The 23,007-nt window shown below is 43.3% G+C and overlaps 1 protein-coding gene across 1 annotated transcript; it reads left to right on the top strand.

Annotated features, from left to right (window-relative positions):
• Positions 1-7,697: 7,697 nt before the first annotated feature.
• On the top strand, positions 7,698-21,951 carry adm2a (adrenomedullin 2a). Its single transcript, XM_030045671.1, has 3 exons — positions 7,698-7,900; positions 8,349-8,632; positions 17,831-21,951. The coding sequence occupies exons 2-3, from the start codon at positions 8,535-8,537 to the stop codon at positions 18,231-18,233; spliced, it is 501 nt and encodes a 166-aa protein (XP_029901531.1). The 5' UTR covers positions 7,698-7,900; positions 8,349-8,534; the 3' UTR covers positions 18,234-21,951.
• The last annotated feature ends 1,056 nt before the right edge of the window (positions 21,952-23,007 follow it).

Genomic DNA, 23,007 nt, shown 5'->3' with positions numbered 1-23,007 from the left:
CAGAGGATTTTTTTTAGGTAATGGGGGAATGCTGGGACTGATAATTGAATGATCCTATAGTTAGTAAGGAACTGGACTGCAAGTGACACCACGAGGTACTCTAATATGATTTCTTCAAAGTGAGAAAAAATAATAATGAGAAAAAAATAATATATAATACTAAAGACTGAATATGTATGGTGTATGGTGAATTATACACAATCCATGTTTAGCTTTATTTTAATGTGTTCGTGTCATTCATGTTTGTTATTTCATAGATAGCTTTGTGTTGAGTTGCTCTGATATGGTATAAAAACCTTAATATATATTGTAACTCCTTGTAAGAGAAACCGGTGATGTTATGTTGAGATATTTTTCATGTAAAAGGGGTTGTGAGATATAACTAAAAACGGAATAAGCTTCAAAACTGAATGAAAAAATCAAGTAATACATCCTTCCCAGAGCTCTGCATCAGTCTCCTCGTCTCGTTCAGCTGCTCAGCCGTCCATGTCTGCCTGAGAGCTGCTCAATCTACGTTAGTTTTTGTTTTTGCAAGGCCTGATGCAAATGGGAAACTGAATTTGCGGTTGTTCTCGAGCACTCTGAGCCCACGCAGGTTCTCAGAGTCGGGTTTGTGTTTTCTGACATGGTGTCGACTGTAAGGGATCAGGCGCGCTTTCACTTTCTTGTTGACAGGTGTGTAGGAGGAGACGGGAGGAGAGACTTCCTGCATCCTGTCCTTACCTGGTGAAGGTCTAAAGAGTGAAAGTTGTATACTTAATGAAGTTTATTGCGTGTGTGTGTGTGTGTGTGTGTGTGTATGTAGGAATTCTCTCTTCTCTAAGATGGTGTCAAACTTGTGGGAAAAACATGGATGGTTAGGTTCTGTAATTAAAAAAAGGAAATTCAGAGTCTTGCTCTATTATTTTGATGAAGATCCAAAATTTGTCATTCATCATTAAAATATGCGAGCAAACCTTACTTCACTGCCTGGACTCTGCATTTTATTATTATTATTATTTTTAATTCCATAAATGTGTATCTGACTGGATGTGTGTGCTTCTTTTCCTTTATTAATGTTTTGTAATTAACCCTGGGAAACCTCTAATGTATTTACAAATGCAGCTGCTTGATGTTTTAATCCCTTTAATGTTTGCATGATTGTTTCTTGCAGCAGGGCAACACAGTGGGTCAAAGCCCTGGAGGGTGTCGGCTGGCATCCGTCCTGCTGAAGTGCATTTGAGCAAGACACTCTGACCTTTGAGCTTTTTGCAGATGAGGGCGAGAATTTAGAAAAAATAAATAAATAAATAAAATTCCCATATTTCCTGGGGTCACAGACAACAAATCATTATAACCCACGAGAGGGAAGTGGACTTCCTGCTGGGCATTGATAGTGTGTCACATTACCTTGTCTTACACATTATCTAGTCAGTGTTTTGGTCAGGTGGCGTCTCTGCTGTTATCTGCCTCTGCTGCTCTTTGCCTTCTTCTTTCCCACACTGAAACCAGAGCCCTCATTTGCCCATGAAACAGTCAAACTGGCACGGCGCTGTCCGGCCGGCCCCTCCTCCGCCTCTCTCTCCTCCCACACCCCGCTGCACTGGTAAGCAGCCATGCCAAACAAACTTGACTGAGGGACCTCAGGCAGAGACAACAAGCCGTTCAAACAAACTTGGTTGTGCACCATCTTAAACAGGCTGTGTAAATAAAGCTCACTGAAAGGAGCCAAGAGGAACACAAGCAGGATGCTAAAATCAGTGGGAAAATGTCTTCAAATTGATTCTTCTCGGGGATTTAATGGTGACTTGGCTAAAAACCTTTAAAATACACAAGATCCCCCATAATGTAATGTTTGTTTTTGTCTTCCAAACATACTGGTAAATGATATTTATTTTGTATCATGGGGGTTAATCTGGGTTTGTCCCCATATGAAGCTAAAACCATTTGGCATGTGGTCCCAGCAGCGACTGTACATCCTCATGCAACATGTGGTTCACTTTAAATTGAGGTTCACTAGGGGGCAGCAATCATTAGAGAACTGCCACACGGCATCCCTGAGTCAATAAACCGGACACAGTGAGGGGGCTGGGGGATTGTGAGGAGACTTAAATTCACCTAATCCTGGCCACAATACAAAAGTAAACCTAAAGAGAGCATAGATATGAGCACAGTTAATACCTATGCTCTTTTTTTTTTTTTCTATTACCCAGATAAGTTCCGTTATCTGCTTGTGTCAACTAATTTCTGGAAGGATCATGAGAACAGGAGGAAGTGAAAAGGGGTGTGTGTGTGTGACTGAGGTGTGATCTGTTTTACAGCCAGAACCAAAACTAATTATGGCAAAATAAAAGCAACATTAGATGCTCAGATATTTGATGGAGATGTAAACTTTTTATCTTCATGATAACAGCAAGTTAAATCTCATATTCAGTATTAAAATGTTTTTTTCCTTCAAAAAAGTAAAAAAAAAAAAAAAAAAAAATCATCTGCCAGTGAGATGAGATAATCTTACTTTTCTTTATCCTGATGGCCACAGGAAAATGCTTGAAACAAGTGGCAGAGTGGCAGATTTTCAACTTTGTTTGAATAAAAACAAGATTTTTTAACACTAAATATGGGTTAAATGACTTCTTAAGATGGGAAAGTTTTGCAGTCCAGTCCAAAGACAAGAGGCACATGATTTAAAATTCGACTATCTCTGTGCACACGCGTCTTCAATTTGAATCTAAATAACCGCAACAGGTGAGACCGATTTCATATCATGCATAGGATTGCTCTTACTGAAACAAGGCAGAGACTGAGGAGCAAATGTGGAGGCATAAAACTGAGAAAAATATTCAGCTTCATAGTGTTATTTGGACAGAGATGGGCTTGTTTTGTTCACAACCAGAGAGAATGTGGGCAAAGGAGCCGCGAGTCCTTCAGGACCCAGGTGTTGTGTGTTTGTATATGAAGTCCTTCTGCTCAGCCACTTGCCACCTGCTAAAATGATTAATATGTTTTGTCACATAAGCCATCTCCTCTTGAGATCTTGTGTCTGGGACTCTCAAGCATCGAGCTGCTGTGTTTATGTGCCGTTTCCTGCTTGAGGCTCCTCACCTGACCCCCAAAAACACATGAGAGCAGATTCCAGAGCACAAAAAGTTTTTCACAATAAGGCGACAATAGGTAGGGCACCCCGGTTGGTTCACCTGGTCGAGTGTGTGCCACATATCAAGACTCTGTACCCTGGGTTTGAATTTGGCCTGGGCCCTTTGATGCATGTCAGCCTCTCTCTACTATTAAATGAAGCAGAACTGCCAAAAAAAAGACAAAATGTGACAACAGGACATGTACATCAAAACATATATGTACATCAAATGTCCACTGTTTTCACAAAAGGGGCTTTTCAGTAGTATCTGAGACATTTTGGTGCATATACCAGTTACTGTGAGCACAGCTGGCAGGGAGCTGCTTATGGCCACTAAGGCTACAGCGCAAGAAAGTCACAACAACATGAAAATGATTTATTGATTGATATGATTTATTTTTCAACTGGCTGTGGACTGGCTGTGTTTTGTCTCATGAAAGCCTGTTGAAGTTTTATGGATGCTGGTTAGCTCAGCCTCGAGCTAGACGCCGCTCATCAAGATGAGTGACACCTGTTGTCCAGCTGACAGGAACAAGACAAACGATGCACCTTCTGCCTCAAGGCAAAGACGTTGCACATTGTCCCTTCAGTGCACATAACAGAGAATCTGCTTCACTTTGGGAAGTGTCTTCCTCTGTCAGGTCTCATGAAGCGACATTGTTTATTAGCAGTGTTTACGCAACCCGTCGGACAGTCTGTGTCCCAGTGTACCCGAATCAAAGATTCATATTGACCAAGACAAGACAGAGAGAACCGCACAATCAATCAAAGCTCCTTCTGCTCTTTGATCAGTTGACTATGTCTCCCAACTTTGTGGTGGGGTTCAAAGCCGGAGTGCAGATGGAGGCTCTTTAAACACAGTCTGTGCCGCATTCAGCGGCTCCACAGAGAACTTACTCATGTTCGCTAATTGCCACATAAAACAAAAGTAACGCCAGTGCATGATTGAGAGATCAAAGTGGGCGGGAAGCCTGTGCTCAGTACTGATTCACCGACCAGTGTCACATGTTCAGGAACTGTTACATAAATGGGTCAGAGCCAGGGAAGACCTGACCCGCTTCCCCAGCCAATAGGACATCCAACAGGCCCGAGGCCGGAGGTTACCTTTCACAGAAAAAAGTTTGTGTAATAAATGAGTTACTATCATCGTTCTGTGTTGGGAAATATTATGTGAATGTGTCATCATTTCAAAATCAGCAGGTTTTCCCGCAGGTGCATAGTGAAGGTCACTGGAGCAAGCAAGGCAGAGCATTCAACATGAATGAATGGATAAAATAACTCCACACCATAATACATATTTCTTTACATTTTAAGCATTGATTCACATATGCAGAGTGACATACAATGAGTGAAACAGGAGAATAAACTTTAATTGCCACATCACAAATCAGCAACCAAAGGGGATCAAATGGCAGAGCCATAATAATCATTATAATAATTTGTGAAAACACAGTCTTCTTAGAGTTAATGTTGAGTTAATGAGAGGTCAGAGGAGTCTCAGAACGGTTCTAAAAATAGAAATGACCTTGTATTTACTTTTATAGACTTGGTAATGCACACCAAACAGACTTTCCTCCATGACCATCACCACTCCCTGGGAAACTGAAGTCAAGCCAGAACTGGATTAAGCAAGCATCGCCGGGCCACAGTGGCTGTGGCACTAACTCTGATGGTATTATAATTTAGCGAGAAAGTACGTGAGAAATGAGCGGAGAGGATCAAAGGCCCTCGGCACAGCCAGGCTGTAAGATGATAGCGGCAAGGGTGGGAAGTTGGCAACTATCACTAACGAATCTGTCTGAAGGAATATCAATCAGAAAATGCTTCCGACTAAGTATGACACACATCAAATAACACATTAAGTCCAAATCCTGGATTTTCTGTACATTAATTGGCAATAATGAGAACACATTATGCTGCATTATGCTGAACAAAACACAGACTCTTGAGGAATTCATGGGGAACCTGTGATGTTTTCATAGATTTGCATCTAGTTTTTAAGCCCTTTAACTCTGATTTTCCCTTAAATTTCACCTAAGTAGCTCCAAAACTAGAAAAAAAAACAACTTTTTTTCCCATATGGAACGATAGCGATGATGTTGCATACATATTCTGTATCTACAGGTTGGAGTGCTTCATCAAAGCTGCTTCAGGCTGATCCTGAGTGAAATATTCAAGATGCAATTGTTTTAAGGCTGCAGCATTACATCAAAGAGCCAGCATCGACATGTGCATTGTTTATACTCGTTTCTCTGTGACACAGCAGGACATGTTTGGCATCTTTGGAAACCTTGTGATTTCCACTTGAATTTAAAATAAAGTCCAGTGGTTTTGAACAAGGCTTGGCGGTGCAGCGTGCACTTGCAAAGACAAACTCACCGATTAGACAGGCAGAGCTGAAGAGGTTAAAACCACCCTCACTGGAACTTGCACGTGATGTTCTGTGCTTGCCAGGAGTCATTTTGTGATGAAACGTTGTAAATGACCTTTTTTGGTGTACACACTTTACCTCGGCCTGCTTCAAAACACAACATATTGCGTAGCTGCATTGCATTCTGATCCGCTGGGGCTACTATACTGGAGAAATCTCCCTCTTTGCCTGTTTTATGATGGATTTCTCTATGTATGATTGCTGAATGTCAGTAAACAAGACTCTGAAAGAAGGCCTTGCTCTTTGGAAACTGATTCCCAAACCTCACGTCCTCCATCGTCACACAGCAAAAGCAAATCTGATGCATGACAGCGGTGTGATGTCACTGCTTGTGTCCAAATCTCCATCAGTGCATCTGAAGGTGAACAAAATGCCCAACCAAATCCTGCACACAGCTTTCGGTGGCAGGGCCGGTTCTCTGTTTATGTTTGGGTTAAGCACTGAGGCAGAAAGGGCAGTGACGTGCTTCAATAACAAACACAGTGCATCCCTAAATTTCTCATGGACTTTCTCTTTCACAATCCATGTTTTCCTCACCCCGTCCAGAATCTCTCCTCTTCCAGGAAAGACAGCGACCGGTTGACTTGTTCTCTGAAACGAAAGTTGATGTATTTCGCGTAGGATCAGGTGTGTGCACTGCCGGCGTGTGGCCTCATCAATCAATCAAGCCAAACGGGAAGACAAAAGGCACTTGGACGCCGTGCAAAAATGCTGAGTAATGAGGCAAAACAGGCGACACAAGATTCACCGTGAGTCATGAATCAGAGTTGTAAGGTGCATGTTTGGGCATGTGACATATCGACTCCAGTTATGACACGTCTCCCACAACACAAACCCAAAGTGACAACAGTGGGGCTTCAGAGCTGTAGGTGAAAGTTAATCACAGACAAAGCAACTTGTTTGACACATTGTGCAGATTATACAGCTTCTTTGTGAATCATACAAATAAGAGCCAGTATCATAAAAGCTGCTCCCAAGAAAGCAATGTCAACACCAATAAACTGACACACGTGCGAAGGAAATGTTCAGTTCTGCCTTTTTTTTTTTTTTTTTTTTTTTTTTAATCAATGGCGCCTTACGGTGTGTAGTGATGATGCAGCGGTGGGCGTGTCTCCCAAACAATTCTGAGGAATCTGAGAAGTGACTCCCATCTCTTTCTATCTATCTCACACACTCGGCTGACAGGGATGATAAGAGCCAGGCGGAGGTAGTTACCCGGAAGATGTGGTGCAGAAAAAATTCAAGAAAATGTAGGTTATTTTAAGAAATCTCCACATGCTTCCTGATGATAGCATGCCTCAAAATATAAAAAATAAAAAATGAAAAAAATGAAAATGAAAATGAAAAAAAAAAAAAATAAAAAATAAAAAATAAAAATCAATCTATAATATTCCTGTAGGAACTTATAATTTGTTTGTGGTGCTCAGCAGTGAGTTTATAGTGACTTTGTTTCACTTTGAAGTCTTTTTTTTTTTATTTTTTTTTTTATTCATTATGGCATCAATATGACATTCCTGTTGCATTATAGTAATGACATATTGGTCTGTGGTGCTGAATAATATATAATAATGTAATTATGTTTTAAAACTCTTACCTGATTGTTGTAATGTTCGTATAAGAACTTACTGTGTGTCTGTGATGACAGTGTCAGTAGTGACTTTATAGTGACTTTAGTGTGCTGTGTGGGCTTTTGTACCCGTTATAGCATTAATATGATATTCCTGTAATATTATCACAGGTATTTATTGTGACTATGATGGTGAATAGTAAGTTAATAGTGACTTGATTATGTTTTAAGGCATTTACAAGTTCCCACATGATCACTGATGCTATTCTATAGGGATTTATAGTGTATGGTGCTCAGTAGTGAGTTTAAAGTGACTTTATTATACTTTATGGTATTTTTAAAGGTTATATTCTATCACCATGATATTCCTATAATATTCCTATTGGACTTGAAGCTGTGCTGTGGCATGTTTCTGTGTAGGCTAGTATCCTTCTAAAATGTATTACAGCATCTCTACAGTTCTTTTTCATGGGGGTATGGAGCCACAAACAGAGACAATCTTTCACTTATTTTTCAGAAGAAAAAAAAAAAAGCCTAAAGTTGAGCTTTTTCATGTCCCCGCCGCATCACGCGGGATATTCAGAGGAAAGAGTGATAATAAACTGATTATCTGGGTATGGCACCTTTGCCGGCATTTGAGGCAGTGAACTCCGCCCACTGGGTATTTAAACCCACAATGTCATCAGGCGCTCAGCTTCAGACTGGAGAACTTGATCTTGACCAACACGTTTGGATCCGTGGGAAAATACTTCAAACTAAACCCAGATTCTAACTCAGAACTGCCGAAAAGGTAAGCAATTCACTCATTTCCACTGAGAGCACATTTTTCCAAGTTGTGTTTATGAATTTTGAGGTTTTTTTTAAAGAATATTTAAACATTCACTGCTTTTGCATTTTGAGGCATTTTCACATGAATATAGATTTTTTTTTTTCCCGCTGGAAAATGTTGTTTAATTTGTTGTATGGAGTATGGTATGTTGTATGGAGTATGGGTGTTGTAATGGGTTAACATGCACAAGTTTAGATGTGGAGTCCACTGGGACATTTTCAACCCAAAGTATGCATGTTTTAAAAGTAGTGGGTGAGGCAGTGGCCCAAATGAATGAAAGGGAGGTAGACTCGTGCAGTCCAGATCATCAGGTTTACATTATTATTAGCCTGTAGACTTTGTTGGACTCAGCATAGTGCATGAGCAACAGGTTAATTGTGCTTTTTATCTTTTTCTGTTCTTGCCAAAGGTCTCTTATCTGCAGTCTCCACCAGTAGCCACTCCAGTGCCCGGCTTCACTATCAGAATCCAGAACAAAACTTTTGGGAAACTTTTTTTTTTTTTTTTTTAATACACTCAATCTTGGGATTTGAGCCTCGCCCAGGTGGCTCGGTAGCCCCCTCCTTCCCGAGAGGGTGTCAAAGTTTGCCCGGAGATGCGCTCCCTTCTCCCGCTTGCTGTGTATTGCATCAGCCTGCTCTCCCTGCAGCAGCTGCTGGCTCTGCCGGTGGAGGAGCGACCCGACAGGAGCAGGTAAGACAAACACCGGTTTACCTTGGACCGCACGGCGCTGCGGTCCTCGCCTCTGATTGGTCGAGCCGCGCTCTAAGGCGCTATAAAATAACTGATAAACTCGCACCTGGGGCTGCATTACATAATTTAAATATTAATGCGCAAAGCCGAAAGTCACCACTTGTGCCGGCGCTTATGTGTCGCATAGCAACCAGCAAGAGCTCAAGGACTACACTGTTAAAGAAGCAATATTTTAATTTTGAAATAAACAGGTTAGTGTCGCTACAGTGCTTTAATGAGATTTTTAATTAAAGTTAGTTGTGGAATTCCCCACTTTTTAACGGATATTATTAGAAACAAATGTCAGGTGTTGATGCGTGAAACATCGGACTTCCACTGGTGATAGAGACTGAGCGTGTGAGTGTGTTTCGCTTCAGATTGAGCTTTATTTTAGTCAGTGAACAGCTTGGCTCATTAATTGCGTTGTTTCATATCGGGGTTACTGTGTCTAAAAGTGAAAGTGCTATGTTGTGTCGACTCGGATAGATAGCGGATAACACGGAGTGCAAGGTCGAAGCCTTTCCTCCAAGTGTTTCTCTGCTCTAGATAGTCGCCCTGCTCACTGAGATAAGGCGGCACAGGAGGTCAGCTGTGGAAAACTGGCAAAGTTTGGCATCGCTGCGTCTTATCCAAATGCCCACATGGGTCAGAGCACGTTCAGATAGAGGCAGCATCAGCAAGGCGCTTTAAAATTCCCATTTTCATGAAGTTCTTTGAACATACCATACAGGAGTTTGAAATGTGTCTCTGGTAGTGAGGCCATAATGTGTATATATGCTTAATATATCACTATTAATCAGCCTTTTAGCCTATTTGTGAAGTTATTATAGAATTACTGAAGTTATTTTTCTTTACATTTTGCCATGTTAGTAGCTCTGTGTGTGCGTGTAACTGCGGATCTACACCTCACCCAAGTTTGGCAATAAAGAATCAACTTGACTTTATGAGCAATTAATATGTTTATTTTTACATCATGTGGTGCAAGGCAAACACATTTGATTATGTTTAATGAATGACGAATGGATCTTTCCTTCCTTCTACGCCTTCCTCTTCCTCTTCTCCTTCTTCCTCTTCTCCTCCTTTGATCCCCGCTGGCCCTCATATGGTGTGGAGTAATTGACTGTTTCTCTTTATAGAAGTTTTGTTTAGTCTGATCTTGCTCCGATTCTGTGCGGAAAATAGTTATTTCCAAGGTGGGAAAACCAGTTTTCCTCCGGCGGATGAATAGCCACAAATACCAGCATCGTCTATTGTGAAGTATCTTGTTAAGTACAGAGTGGCACCTGTATTTTTCCATCCTCTGTTAATCCCATAGCCATGCCATACCATGCATAAATCATTGGGCAATAACACAGCAACCTGTGTGATTACGAGCAGACCAAATCACACACACTCACACACAGACACACACACTCACATGCTCAGCCCAGTTTTTTTTTTTTTTTTATCAGGGAGGCCCGCCAACGATGCAATAGGTGCCTGGAGTTGCAGTGTGAGGGAAAAGAGTGGATGATTCAGTGTCTGAATGCCCTCTTCTGGTGGATGTTAGACCCACAGCTGTCTCCGAGGGCGTGTGTGTGTGTGTGTGTGTGTGTGTCTGCCCTGAAAGCAAACACAACACCACAATATAAAATAAAGCAAAGGTGAACAATAAGACTCATCCCAAAGACATGCATTAACACTTATTGGAAAAAAGGAGGATGTTTTTTTTCTTAAATATATGGTCGATACCCACCCTAAAACACTTAAACACTGTGAGAGAGCAACGCATTCTGGCTATGCACGTTGCATTTCTTGGCTGATTTGGTCGTTCAGTGGTGTGTTTCTGTCATTTAAGAGGCTAATAACCTGGACGTAGATTATGTGACCTCACATTAAGATATTTTATCAGGGATTAATTGGAGAAAAAGCAGTAAACGGCAGATTGTGGTGTCAGTCCCTTTGGGTTACAATCAGTGCTTCTTTCTAGAGTCACCAACAGCCACACGGGGAGAAATCCATCGCACAAGCGGCTGAGACTCAGTTTCCTTGATTGAAAATGATTCTGACTTTTTCTACAGTGGAAAAAACTCTCAATCCATTGTTCTCACTGTATCGCCATGTCATCATCACTATAACCTGAAGCTTAATAGGCCTGTTGCTGATGAAGCAGACTAAGGGAAAGTGGCTACACCATCAACGCTTCGTCATAACTAATTTAGTGCGCTGAACATCACTGATCGATGTTTTTTAGTTAATCTGAGTGGGGATTTTTGCTTGAAAGACACTTGAACACCTGTAGGGTAGGACGCAGGTGGGCCAGACAGCACGTGGCCACTTCTCGCATGTGTGTGTGTGTCCAAGTGTGTGTGTTGAAGCGGCAAACACCTGCCCTTGAAACCCTAACCAAAACAAAGGGAAGAGAGGCTCCTGTTTGTGTTGGCCGCTGGCCTCGCTGGTCACTTCACCCTCCCACCTGTGGACCAGCATCTCCCACCAGAGTCTCCAGTTTACCCACTTCCAGCTCAAAGGAAAGGGATCAAGATTCCCGGTACGGGTCATCACTGCAGTTCTACGAAATCTCTCTGTGTGTTTAAGAGAGTGATTCATTAGGAACACAGCTGATTGCATCGCACCAGAGCATCCTCTGAGATTCTGCCTTTTTTTGTTTCCATCCTATTTGGGTAAACGTTTCCTCTTCTTTCTTCTTCTTCTTCTTCTAAATTCTTGACACCCATCCCCACCTCAACTTTTAAGAAGGCAAAGTTTCTCTCCTTTTTAGCATTTTGGTGTTTTCATGGGAGTTTCAACCCCCCCAGATTCTCAATGAAAATGTGCACGCCAATAATTTGAGCAGAACTTAATTAAACCAACGCTGCGACAAGTGAAAACTGCCATTTCAACGCCTTTCCCTGATTATCCTAATTGGAGCAAAGTCATAACCAGCATGAACTCGTCAGTATACCCCGATTTCTGCTCAACCTTTGGATGTTTTTTGGGGAAATGTAAACGCCTTAATCAGGTTTACTTATTTTTACCGATGCAGCAAGACATCGGTACGTCGGTGTCAGCACAAATGACTTCGTTCTTGAGTAATTTCCCTTCAAGCTTCACGTTGAATATTAAATGAATCCATGTAAATGTGATAATAAGAGAGATGGAGTGACTTTGAGCTGTGTAAATGTTGTAATCGGTGTATTGCCTAAAGCTGATTACTGATTACTGATCCACAGTTTTGGGCGGGGTCATTTCCTCATTCGTTGCGTTATAACGTGACCGTGGGAAGCCTTTCGAGAATGCATCCGTGATTAAGGCCTTCACAAATAAATCTGACTTGGATCACAGAAGGAACGTGACTCCCCGAGTGCATCCTCCATCACTCCTTCCACCACACACTCCTTTCTACATACTCTCTCTCTCACACACTTAACATCAGTCATAAATGTCCTCGCTGGCTTTTATTAGGACAGTAAATTCTCCATCCTCTCTTAACTCCATACAGCACATCCTGTTCTCTGACCATCACATGCTGACAGGCGGATAATAACAGACATGGCTGACTAGCCTACATTCTTCTGCTGTTGGGACGCTGATGTCTGTCATTCCTCCTCCGTTCTGTGTTTGTGCTCATGTTGTCCCTGTGCATCCCGATAAGGGCATGACAACCATCCTGCAAACGCTGTGTAAGGACAGCCGGCAGCCTCTTTCCAAACAAGAAGAAATTGCATGTTCCTCAGATGGCTTGCTACACATACCCTTCATTGTCATTTTACATAACATCTTGAGGTTTTTTCTTAAGGGAAAATAGTCAGGGTCGGGTGCCAAACAAGTTAAATATGGCCTGAGCAGTGAAGCGGCTTTACATTACAGATTCCAGCAGTGGGAAGCGGGTCATTTGCAAGTTGAGCTTTTGTTGCCTCGGCCCGCTGTGCCACTGCTCCGTCTGGATGACGGTACAAAGACATGACGTGATTCTCACTTGTGTCACGAATGGCAAATCGCTCAATTTGTGTGAGTTTGTTTGTGGAAAAAGCCGTGTTTTTCCACAAAGAAATAAAAAAGATTGACCTGCTCTCTGAAGCAGAGATTTTTGGCAGCATGAGGCTCAGACATCCAACACAGACCGTCTTAGCATAATATTTACCTGAGAAACAGATTAATCTGAATTCATCTCACAGGGGGGTGCTTTCCTGTCCTGGTGATGTTTCAGTGTGCTATATGTTGGGCTTAGGGTCCATCCTTTACGGTTAATGTTGTTTTGCTATGCAGGCTCTGACATGTTTACCCCACATCAAGGAATAACAAGAGCATTACTTTCACTTTATCTAGTGTATGTTCTCAGGAAACCACTTTTACGCTCGCAGAATGATTGAAACCAGGGTTCCCTCTGCAGTAAATTGTCTCAGAGGAGCCCTCTGCTATGATGTGGAGCGCAATGTAAACAGAGATCTTGGCTTGGACTGTACAGAGATGTACACACCGTATAAACAGCTGGATGCCGCCGCGCTCCATGGGGGTCAATCTGACCAGACCCAGGCATGGAAAGGGAGTGGGAGGGGGCAGCAACCCACCGTGCAGAGAATTCCTCTGTGGATTAGTGGCTAAGACCTAAATTCCTCCCTTCCCGTCCATAAAGAGCAGGTTTCCGCTCCGCAGAGAAAGCCTGAGCGTTGGGCAGGCATGAAAGTGCATGTATACTGTATTTAAGAGAGTGGCTTACAGCGGGAACATAGATGAGAAGGCTTAAAGGAAAACAAAAGGGACTTCTGAGGAGAAACGAAACCAAATGTCGTTTGAAGAGGCGATTTCTAAAGATTCAGAAACTAAGTCGTAAAGTACAGCGTTTCTTCTCTGGAGAACTTGGGAGGATCGTCTCCTCATCCTGTCATGACTGTCACGATCCCTGTCTGGCCCGGCGTTCCCCAGTGTTTCCCAGTGTGTGGTGTGGGCGGGTCCCCGTGTCTCTCTCCCTCCTTTTCCACCATTATTCCGACAATATTCCTAATTTGGGACATGTAAACAGCACATTTTGCCTGGATATTCCAAATTAGGCCTTTTTCTGAATGTGGCATTTTCCGAATAAGACACGTGGGTTATGCCGATATTGTTCAGGTTTTAGGAGGATTCTCTGGTCGTGTAAATGGCGCATTGGGAATATGCGTCTCGGTTGGGGTTTTTACCGCAGTTTGTGACACACAGCTGCCTGTTGTAAACAAACCAGCTAGCCTACAGTTTGCAAGACAGGGGTAGAGATGCTTCCGCAAAAGAACGCGGCAGCCCTCTTCGATGTCGGTGTCATTTACTGGCTGCAGCATTTACATTCAGTCTCATCTCTTGGCCTGTACAAAGAATTGCATTGCTGCTGAGCGAGAGGGAACAGTGTTTACTATGGGACTATAGCCCCTTTCCTTTATTCCTTCTCTAACAACAATCTCCCTACTGTTGCATTATTGGGGGATTATAAATGAATGTGCCATATTTAGTGCTGATTAAGGCAGTCCAAGTTTAAGCTTCAGCCTTTCCGGTAAACAGGTAGCGTATCAACACCCGGGTCCCGAGGAGGTTTTACCCATCTCAGTGGGGGCATAAGAGTCCGGCTCTGCTACTGTATGTTTTGACTCCGTGTCTCACAAGCAGCAGTGCAGCCCGCTGTGGGGTGAATACCAAAGAATAACCAAACACGGTTGTGCAGAGGGATCAGCTTGCCCTGTTATCGAACTGTAAAATCCCCCAGAATCATCTTCAGTCAAAGGGACTTTCGACTTAATGCCCCTAATCTAGGACCGTGCCAGGCGTTGAAATCCAGAGGTGGGTGAACAATTAAAGGAAAAGAGGTTCGGGCATCTTTGATCCTCTGCCAATCACTGACACCTCCATTATGAATAGTGTCTTAATTGCCAAATTAGGCCGTCCTGTGAGATTCGACGAGATGGAATGGGGCAGTTTGCTCCTCCTGCACGTTGTTGGACGCCACGGCTGCCCGAAGGTTTTCTGAGGGCAAACAGGAGCTTCAGGCTGCAGCTGGGCCATCTTCCAGGCACGCTTGACAGACTTTGCCCTCCATCACACAGACAGAATGTCTCAGTCAAGAACAGAAAAGATTATTATTTGCCTGTAAACTAGAGGACTGTACATAATAAAACTCCTAATCAAACCCAAAGATATTGGTCGTGACATTCGAGATCAGCTTGTCAGGCTAGGTGCTGTCCCATATAGATGTGCTGGAAACCAAACAAAACCTCTGGAAATCAAACACTCCAGGAAGTGTTTCTTTTAGGTGGTGTTGTTGTAGCATAATCACAGGGTCTCTGTGGCTCTCTGCCAAGGGCTCAGGACAGTGTCCTGAATCCAAGAAGCTTTAGGTGCTGACTAGCAGAGATGCAAAGTCCAGTCTCGTTTCAAGATGGTCAGAGGGTTCATGTCAAACTGGGACAGCTTGGTGCATTAGTGGTTATGGAGAGATCACAAGTTTCTCTGAGCAAAACACTCAATTCTTACATGGTCACCACTTATCCTAAGTTGCCCTGGATAAGAGTTTAAACGCTTGAAATGTAAATGTAAAGCACTCCACACTCTCAGGTAGCCTACTCAGGGTGAGGGAAAAAGGCTTAAGTACTCGTCCTCTGGATGTTAAATGTACCAAGGCAGAGTTTTACTCACATTTCAGCCTGTTCTCTGAAGTGGTCTTGTATTTACCCTCTTTTATCTTTTCGTTGTGCTTTGTTTTCATGGAGTGTCCTCCTTTTGACGGGCTGCCGCTCCTTAGTGTTACCTTTATCCCTCCAGGATTCAGTTAACAAAAGAGGAGAAGGCCCAGCAGTGCGGTATTACATTTCGGTCTTGCTTTATAGAAACATCAGAATCACTTTATCATAATGTTCCAGGATTTATCTTAGTGACATGGCCGGGACATAAAATGGACTCACTTAGTTGCTTGAGGGGAAAAAATCCAGGGCTTCAAGCACTTAAACCACCGATAACTGGCAAAACACAGATGAAGTGACGTCACATTGAGATATTTTCAGGGCAACAGAAAACTGGCACGCATAGAAGAACACACAAGATGTTACGTTCAGTTCAAGAGAATAATGCACCACATAAAATAGATGGCATAATGCACATATGTTTCTATATATACACACACAGAAAGTAGTGCTCTATCTTTAGTCTGTACAGTACAACCAAGTGTTTTGCTTATGTTACATGCAACATGATTAAAAACACCACTTGTGCCGCCTTAGTTCCCATGAAAAAATACATTCCCTTTTGCAGTCAAAGTTAATCTTTGCTTGGCAGATCAGGTGGGTGTAACTTGGTGATGTGGCACCACGGCACAACAAGCCTGTCCTGGAAATAGCGCCTGACTCTGTCTGCGCCTCGGCTTTATGTGTCGACTTGTTGAGCTGCCGCCGCTGTTGGACGCCGGGACACCTACACGCTACCAGACACGCCCGCGGTTAGAGAGCTGAAGCAAATTAATAAACTAAAGCCTTTTGCGTTTGAGAGAGGGATCGCGAGCGCGCAGCACAGACTGTAAGAGGTTTTCTGCCTCAGCACCCTGTGATTTTTCACATTCCAGCCTCTCAGAGCAAGTAAAGGCTGGGCATTCGTGACGAAACAACACAAGTCAGCATTTCACAAGTGGAACATGCTTTTTATAATTAAATCAGCCCTCTCAGAAGGAGCGCGAGGAAACGGAGCAGAACCTGGTGTTGTGGACTTTCCCTTTGCTTTGAAAAGCAAACACAGTGGATAAATTTGCTGTGCTGTATTTAGAGCTCATTACCAGATGAGCAGTTATTACTAATATTGAACATATTTGTCATAGCTGTCCACTGGCTGCCAGGTGTAGCAGCATTTTCCTATTTCCAGCTCCCTGACCTTCAGCGGTGGTAATGGATTACGAGTCACTGACTTGAATCAGAGCGGTGTGTGCGCAAACACAGCCGAGGCAGCGCAGCGAGGAGCTGCGGGGTCAAGTTGTGAGCAGTGACTGTCTTTTTCAAACAACGAACAGATGGCGAGGAGTCCAGGCAGCCAGCGCGGTGTTTGCTGAACGGCCTGTTCTCGCTACTCAACCGCACTGCAAAAAAAAAAAAGAGTCCTCCTCAACAAGTTATTTGGTCTGATATTCTTAGTCTCAGAAACTGATTGTTCTTAAAACAAGGGGAACTTTGAACTGCCTCCTAAGAAAATTCAACTTGCAGTTCACCTCTTCTCTAGAAACGCCTTGCAATGTCTTCCAAGTTGAAAACAAGTTGATTTGTATTGACTTTAAGACTCAATATTAGTGTAAAAGACTAGTTGGGATGGGTATTTTTGCAGTGCATGCTCTCCTCTGGACAGGCCACAGTCCATCAGCCCCACCCAGGACATCACCGGCCAAGCTAAACCTCCCATGGCTCTTTGCTGAAACCTAGCAGGGCATTAAAGCGCTTTGATGCCCAGGTTTTGATTATACAACATAAGTGAGTCAGAGCCTGAGGACATGTTGTTTTAGGCCATGTGAAAAGCCATTAACCCTCCTCGAGCATTAAGCGAGGAGCGGCGTGTCCACGTGGACGCGTCCTGCCGTCTCATGTCGGGCCGTATGTGCAGAGAGCCACGCTATGTTCAGACAGCGGGCAAATCTAATTTGTTCATCAAATCTGTTCTTTCAGGCTGAATGCCCACACTGTAATTTACAAGCGACCAGATCGCTTGTAAATCACAGTGTAATCATTGGGTGTAATCATTCGCTGTCCTCACATTAGTTGTTATAGTAACGTGGACATATAGGAACGCTGACTAAGGCTGCGTTTTCTGTCACGGTGCAGCGGGAGGAGGCAGGAAACCGCTTCATTTTTCTCTCGCTGGTGTGCCTCCATGTTTGTTGTTCCCGGCTGTTTTCTCAAAATGTGACATGAAATAAATGTTGCGTAGGGAGTGACAGAAAAAAAAACAAACACTTTAATCTATGTGGTTAGACTGAGTGGCTTTTTCAGAGATGCGGTTTGAATGTTATTTCAAACCACCTACAAATATGGTTCAGATCTGGCCTGAAAGGACCAGTGGCTTTTGGCTTTTCAGACTTAAGGGAAAAAAAAGTATGTGAGCAGAGCATCCTATTGGATATGTAAAGCATCCTATTGGAGAAGCTGCAGAACAACATTTCACCTGTTTCCTCTGCCTTCTCCTCAGGTCAGATGTCAAGAAGCTGAACGGCCAGACAGGAACCGCAGGAAGCCAGCCTGACGACGCCGTCCCCTCTTCAGCCCCGAGCCCATCCCCAAAATGGCTGCCTGGTTTCCTCCGACACACACCGACCACGGGGGCGCGAGCGGCCCCGCCCAGCCTGGCGTGGGCCCGACCTGCTGAGGATTCGCAGATGCAGCAGAGGGCGCCGAGAGGTCGCCGCCACGCCCACTCGGGGTCACGGGGAGGTCACCACCACTCGCACCACGCCCAGCTGATGAGGGTGGGCTGCGTCCTGGGAACCTGCCAAGTGCAGAACCTCAGCCACCGGCTCTACCAGCTGATTGGGCAGAGCGGGAGAGAAGACTCCTCCCCCATCAATCCCAGAAGCCCCCATAGTTACGGATGAGCTTTGCTCGGATTGGCTCCTCTGAACACCAGCAGCAAGTCCATCTATATCTCCAGATATTTATCTCTTAACGTATTACTGATAGTCTTTGCATTAGAGTGTGATGTAGTCCGTAACTTTTATCTATCTTGAAATGACAATTATACTCTTCTCAAATGACTATTGTGCCTCTCTACTCTTTGCGCTGAAGAAAAGTTTGTCTGAGGTAAAGGATTCAAATTCAGTGACCAACGACCAGCTGGATCCTCTCTGAAACCCCCCAAGTTGATCTTCTCCCACCACCCTGGGAACGTCGGCCGTTTAGAGGACGCTCGAGTCTCGTCAAAGTCTTTTCGCTTCTCCCTCCCGACCACTCAAGAAGCTAAGAGGGCCCAGTTTGACGTCTTAATCCTGTTAATGTAAGAATGAAGGCTTGTCTGCCCGACGCTCTCTTCAACACCATCAAGTGGCCCGGTCCTGTCTGTGTAATGCCAGCTGACCTCCCCAGCGGTGGTTAGCCCTTGGCTCATTGATCAAACACTTAAGCCCCTAATGTGGATTTCAAGCTGAACTCTGAGCATGAGCTCTGTCGAAACCAATGTATTCCCCAAGGCTGTTTCAAATGACCCAATGAACTCTTTTACCTCCTTTTTTTGTCCCTCCCTCCTATTCCCATCCTCCAAACTCGCTGAAAGTCCCGCTCACAACTGCAAGGAGAAGTTCAGGGGGCATATTCAGCATGTGGCATGGACTGCGACTTTTAGGCCATTAGATGATGTCAGCTCTTCCTTGGTGGTCAAAGAAGCTCTTTCATCAGGACTTCTACATTTCACCAGCTACAAACAGCGTTCTGCATCAGGACTCACAACATATGAACTGGACTTTGAGAAAGAAAGAAAGAAGAGAGTCAGCATTTCATGACTTGGAAGGAGTCCACGCCGAGACTGAGGTCCCGAGGATCAGTTTCAGTGTTGCATTGTAGCGGCTCGCTGCCCGGCACAACAGGTGGCAAAGTGAACCGCGGAGCCATGGATCAGCGCACCGCCGCAGTGCTGCTGCTGGCATTCCCCCCCCCCCCCGAGGCCAAGTCTGAAATATTAGCCCTTTCACGTGATTCATAAGTTCCCCCTGCAAGTCAGGACTTTTGGCTGACAGCAGTTTATTAAACCTGACCTAATCACTTCAGTCATATGTGCTGCCATGGCAGGGCCTCGGCCCCCCTGTGGCCTGCATACTCAAAACAAATACATAAATATACTGACCACGGGACAGCCATACGAAGGCCTGCACACACACACACACACATGTAGGGTTAAAGTTTGCAGATGTGAGGTGATTCAGAGCTGATTGTGCCTCCTAGCCGCAGAAAACCCTCTTACATTTCACATTTATGGAAAAGATATAAATCACATTGAGCTGGGTACTTAATATCGAAGGGACCAGTCAGAATCCAAATGGAGATTTTTTTCCAGACTCCATTTATTACAGGACATTTAAATGCAAATTAATGCATTTATGTGATTTTTATTTTTTTGTTTTTGTTCCTGTGACCACCAGGGGTTTAACTGAAGGCTGAGGGATGTTTTGCTCCACCATTTGCTTTCATTTCCAAACACAAAAAGCCTTTTCCCTGCCTTGCCCAGTTGGAGCCGGTGTAATAAGGCTCTCAGGAGTTTGCAAATCCCAAGTCCAATCCTCTAAGAATACACACTTGCCTTTGCATGCGCCGGGTGACAGTGATTTTCATTTTCAAAAGTGATTAAAACAACTAAACAGGCTAAGAATCGGCTGTCGCTCACATTCCCTGAAAGCCATACATGACAACACCTTGTATGCACCAGTATTGTTGGCAACCGAGTGTTTGAGTGTGTTAAACGGGTTTAAACGGAGCCCTTAGACCATGGCAAAGAGCTCTCCTGCTCTCCTGTTACATTGTGGGTTTCTTAATGAGAGACTAGGGTGACCAAAATTTTAGGTGTAAGAGTGCCCAATTTCAGATCTGTAAGCAAAACACCCCGGCACTGTCAAAAATACATGCCCTGAGATTTCATTTTCTCTATTTATGTCTATGTCTGAAATGGTGGGTGGATGATTGGCCCTAAGAAACACCAAAGTTCAGCTCCTAAAATTTGACCGGCCTTTAAACTTTAAGAAAATGCAGCCACTCTGTAAAATCCACATTCTCATCGAGGACCAGCATTTTATTTTGTATTTACATAATTAAAAACGTTTATGCCGAGCCTTTACCATATACAAACTATATTTTGCGGGCAGTGGTTAACTGGTAGTAGGAACACGGGCCAAAATATCGGCCTTCTGCCAGAATTTTGCTCATCTAAATGTTGTTAATTGAATGATTTTTTAATCACAGGAATATCAGTCTTTAGTTTTCACTGCTCTTTTATTTTGCGGATAATTTTAACAGTCAGTAAAGGTTGGTATTGCTCAAAGAGCAGTGGTTTAGACTCACCAAAATACCTGGCAATACTTGACAAAATAATAGTATGTGATCTACATCATGTGATAATGTGCTCTTCTATATTTTAATCTCTGTGTCTTCTGGGTTTTTTTTTTTTAATGCCTCTTTTGACTTTGTGTTCTTCATAAACAGTTGGGTTTTATTTTTATATTTCAGTTTCATTTCTCTCGCCCCCTCTCTGCCTCTCTCTGTCTGTCTGTAGTCATGGAGGCCGCGAGGTCGGAGATTAATAATCGGTGGTTGCTTAGTCTTAAGTCTAATCTGTTCAAAGGCTTGCTGAAGTGAAACATGCCATTCTCTCTGCTGTAATGGAGCTAATCAATGTCTCGTGACGGATCATTAAAAGGCTTTTCAAATGCTTGAAACCATGGTGGATCTCTGTACTTTTTAAGGTACTACTATTGCAGTGCATGCACATGCCTCTGTGTTTGACCTGCCATATCAGAAAACTTATCTCCTGTGTTTGATCTTCCCAGTTTCTTTGTTTTTGTGACGCATTTGTCACGTCAGAGGAGGTTCCTAAACGTTACTGCAGCAGCGGAGTATTTTCTTTGTCGACCGCTCGTATTTCCCCAGTCATGTTACAGCAGCCCCCAATGCAGATCTGATACTGTCACCACTTGTTATTGCAAAGACACACAGGACTGGATGGTGTGTGTGTGTTCGGTTTGCGTGTGGAAATGTCCGTGTGTTAGCGGCGTTAACAAGATCCTGGTTGATTCTGCTGGCCCCCGCTAAATCAATTTTTGCTCGTTTTCCCACTTGAAAGCCAGATGCCTTTTTTTTTTTTTTTTTTTTTTTTTTGGTTTAGGGTCACAGGAAAGCACTTTAATGCAAACATGTGTGTTGTTAGTTTCTCACAACTTGAATTTCAGTCATTGTAATGAACTTGTGAAAGACGGATGAGATTTTCTGTTGTATATATTTGCATTTTTGATGAGGTTCTCTCTGCGAATGTGTTTGAAGATGTGTCAGTGCACTCCATGTGGGGTCAGGATGATTGTGAATGCCATGTGCACCTGTGAATATATATATTCAGCCAAACTATTTAAAGAAAGTTATGTATTTAAGTTATCTTTGTATGTCAATATCTGTATGTCACCAAAGACTCGGCAGTTTATCGTATATTTTCCATTGCTCCTGAGAAAATGAATTACTGGTAGGAAAGAAAAGAAGAAGAAGTCTTAACTGTAGTTAAAATGTTACTGTTTGACAATGTCCTTCACTCTGTACAATAATAAAAAAAACAACAAAATGACACTGTAGTGTGATGGAGTGTAGAGTATGCCTCTGATTTGATAAAGTGTGTGTATGTGTACATGACAGCAACAGGGATGATAACAAAACAAGAAACAAGACAAGGCCATTGAGAAACACTGACACCGACTCTCATGACCAAAAACAAAGCACATTATGACTTGTTATTACAATTATGAGCCATTAAGAGTTTTCTCATCTTTTTAAATGTTGACTGATTTCTCGTTAGTAGCTTTTTTTTCCCTCACCAAAATGAATATATAACAGCTTGTAATAAACACCTGCCAAAAAACATTAAAAAGGCTTCATATTATCACAAATTCAAGATGTATTAGCCCTGTAATACCTGCCAGAGATCCTAAATATGTCCAATGCACAAGACATTTAGATATTTTTATTGATGTAATGCAGCAGCTGTGAAATAAAGGCTACTATTGTTTGATTAAGGTTTAAGGGGTTAGTCAATTAATACATTACAAAGCACTAAAAGACACTTGATCAATCTGCTGTAATGTTACTGGCGTGATGGTGGCACCACAAGGGGGGGAAGGGGAGGGGCTGTTATGTTAAGGTAACCTTGATCAGGATGAACTGACCCACTGGTCCCCATGTGAGTCAATCATTACATGTCTGTGGGACAAAGCTAACAAATGTGACGGGGTGAGGAGGAAAAGTGAATGAAGTGACGAGAAACCATCAGTCGGAGGAAGCCACGCTGGCGGTGAAGGTCGCTGGACTGGGACGGAGTTAATGAGTGACGGGGGGGATTGGTCAGCGGCAGGCGGGCCATTGGTCCGGCTGCTGGGTGGGGAGGGGACTTAATGAAAACATCCATGTCCATCTGACCGCCTACCTGACGCAAAGGCAGAGATTTCCTGGAAGAAGAGCTGCTCTGGAGACAGAACTAGTACGTCTGACCAGTTGAGTTAAACCTCGGTAAATAAATAAAAGAATAAAATCGAAGAAATTGCACCAGCTGAAGTTACAATGAAAAACACAGGACATAAGACATGAGCTAACAACTGTAACTGGAGGGAGAAGATGCAGTCAGACAAGATA

The sequence above is a fragment of the Myripristis murdjan genome, chromosome 23 (assembly GCF_902150065.1).
Source record: "Myripristis murdjan chromosome 23, fMyrMur1.1, whole genome shotgun sequence".
NCBI classification, from domain to species: Eukaryota; Metazoa; Chordata; class Actinopteri; order Holocentriformes; family Holocentridae; genus Myripristis; species Myripristis murdjan.
Note: the sequence above shows the minus strand (reverse complement) of the source record. Positions and strands in the feature narration are given on the sequence as shown.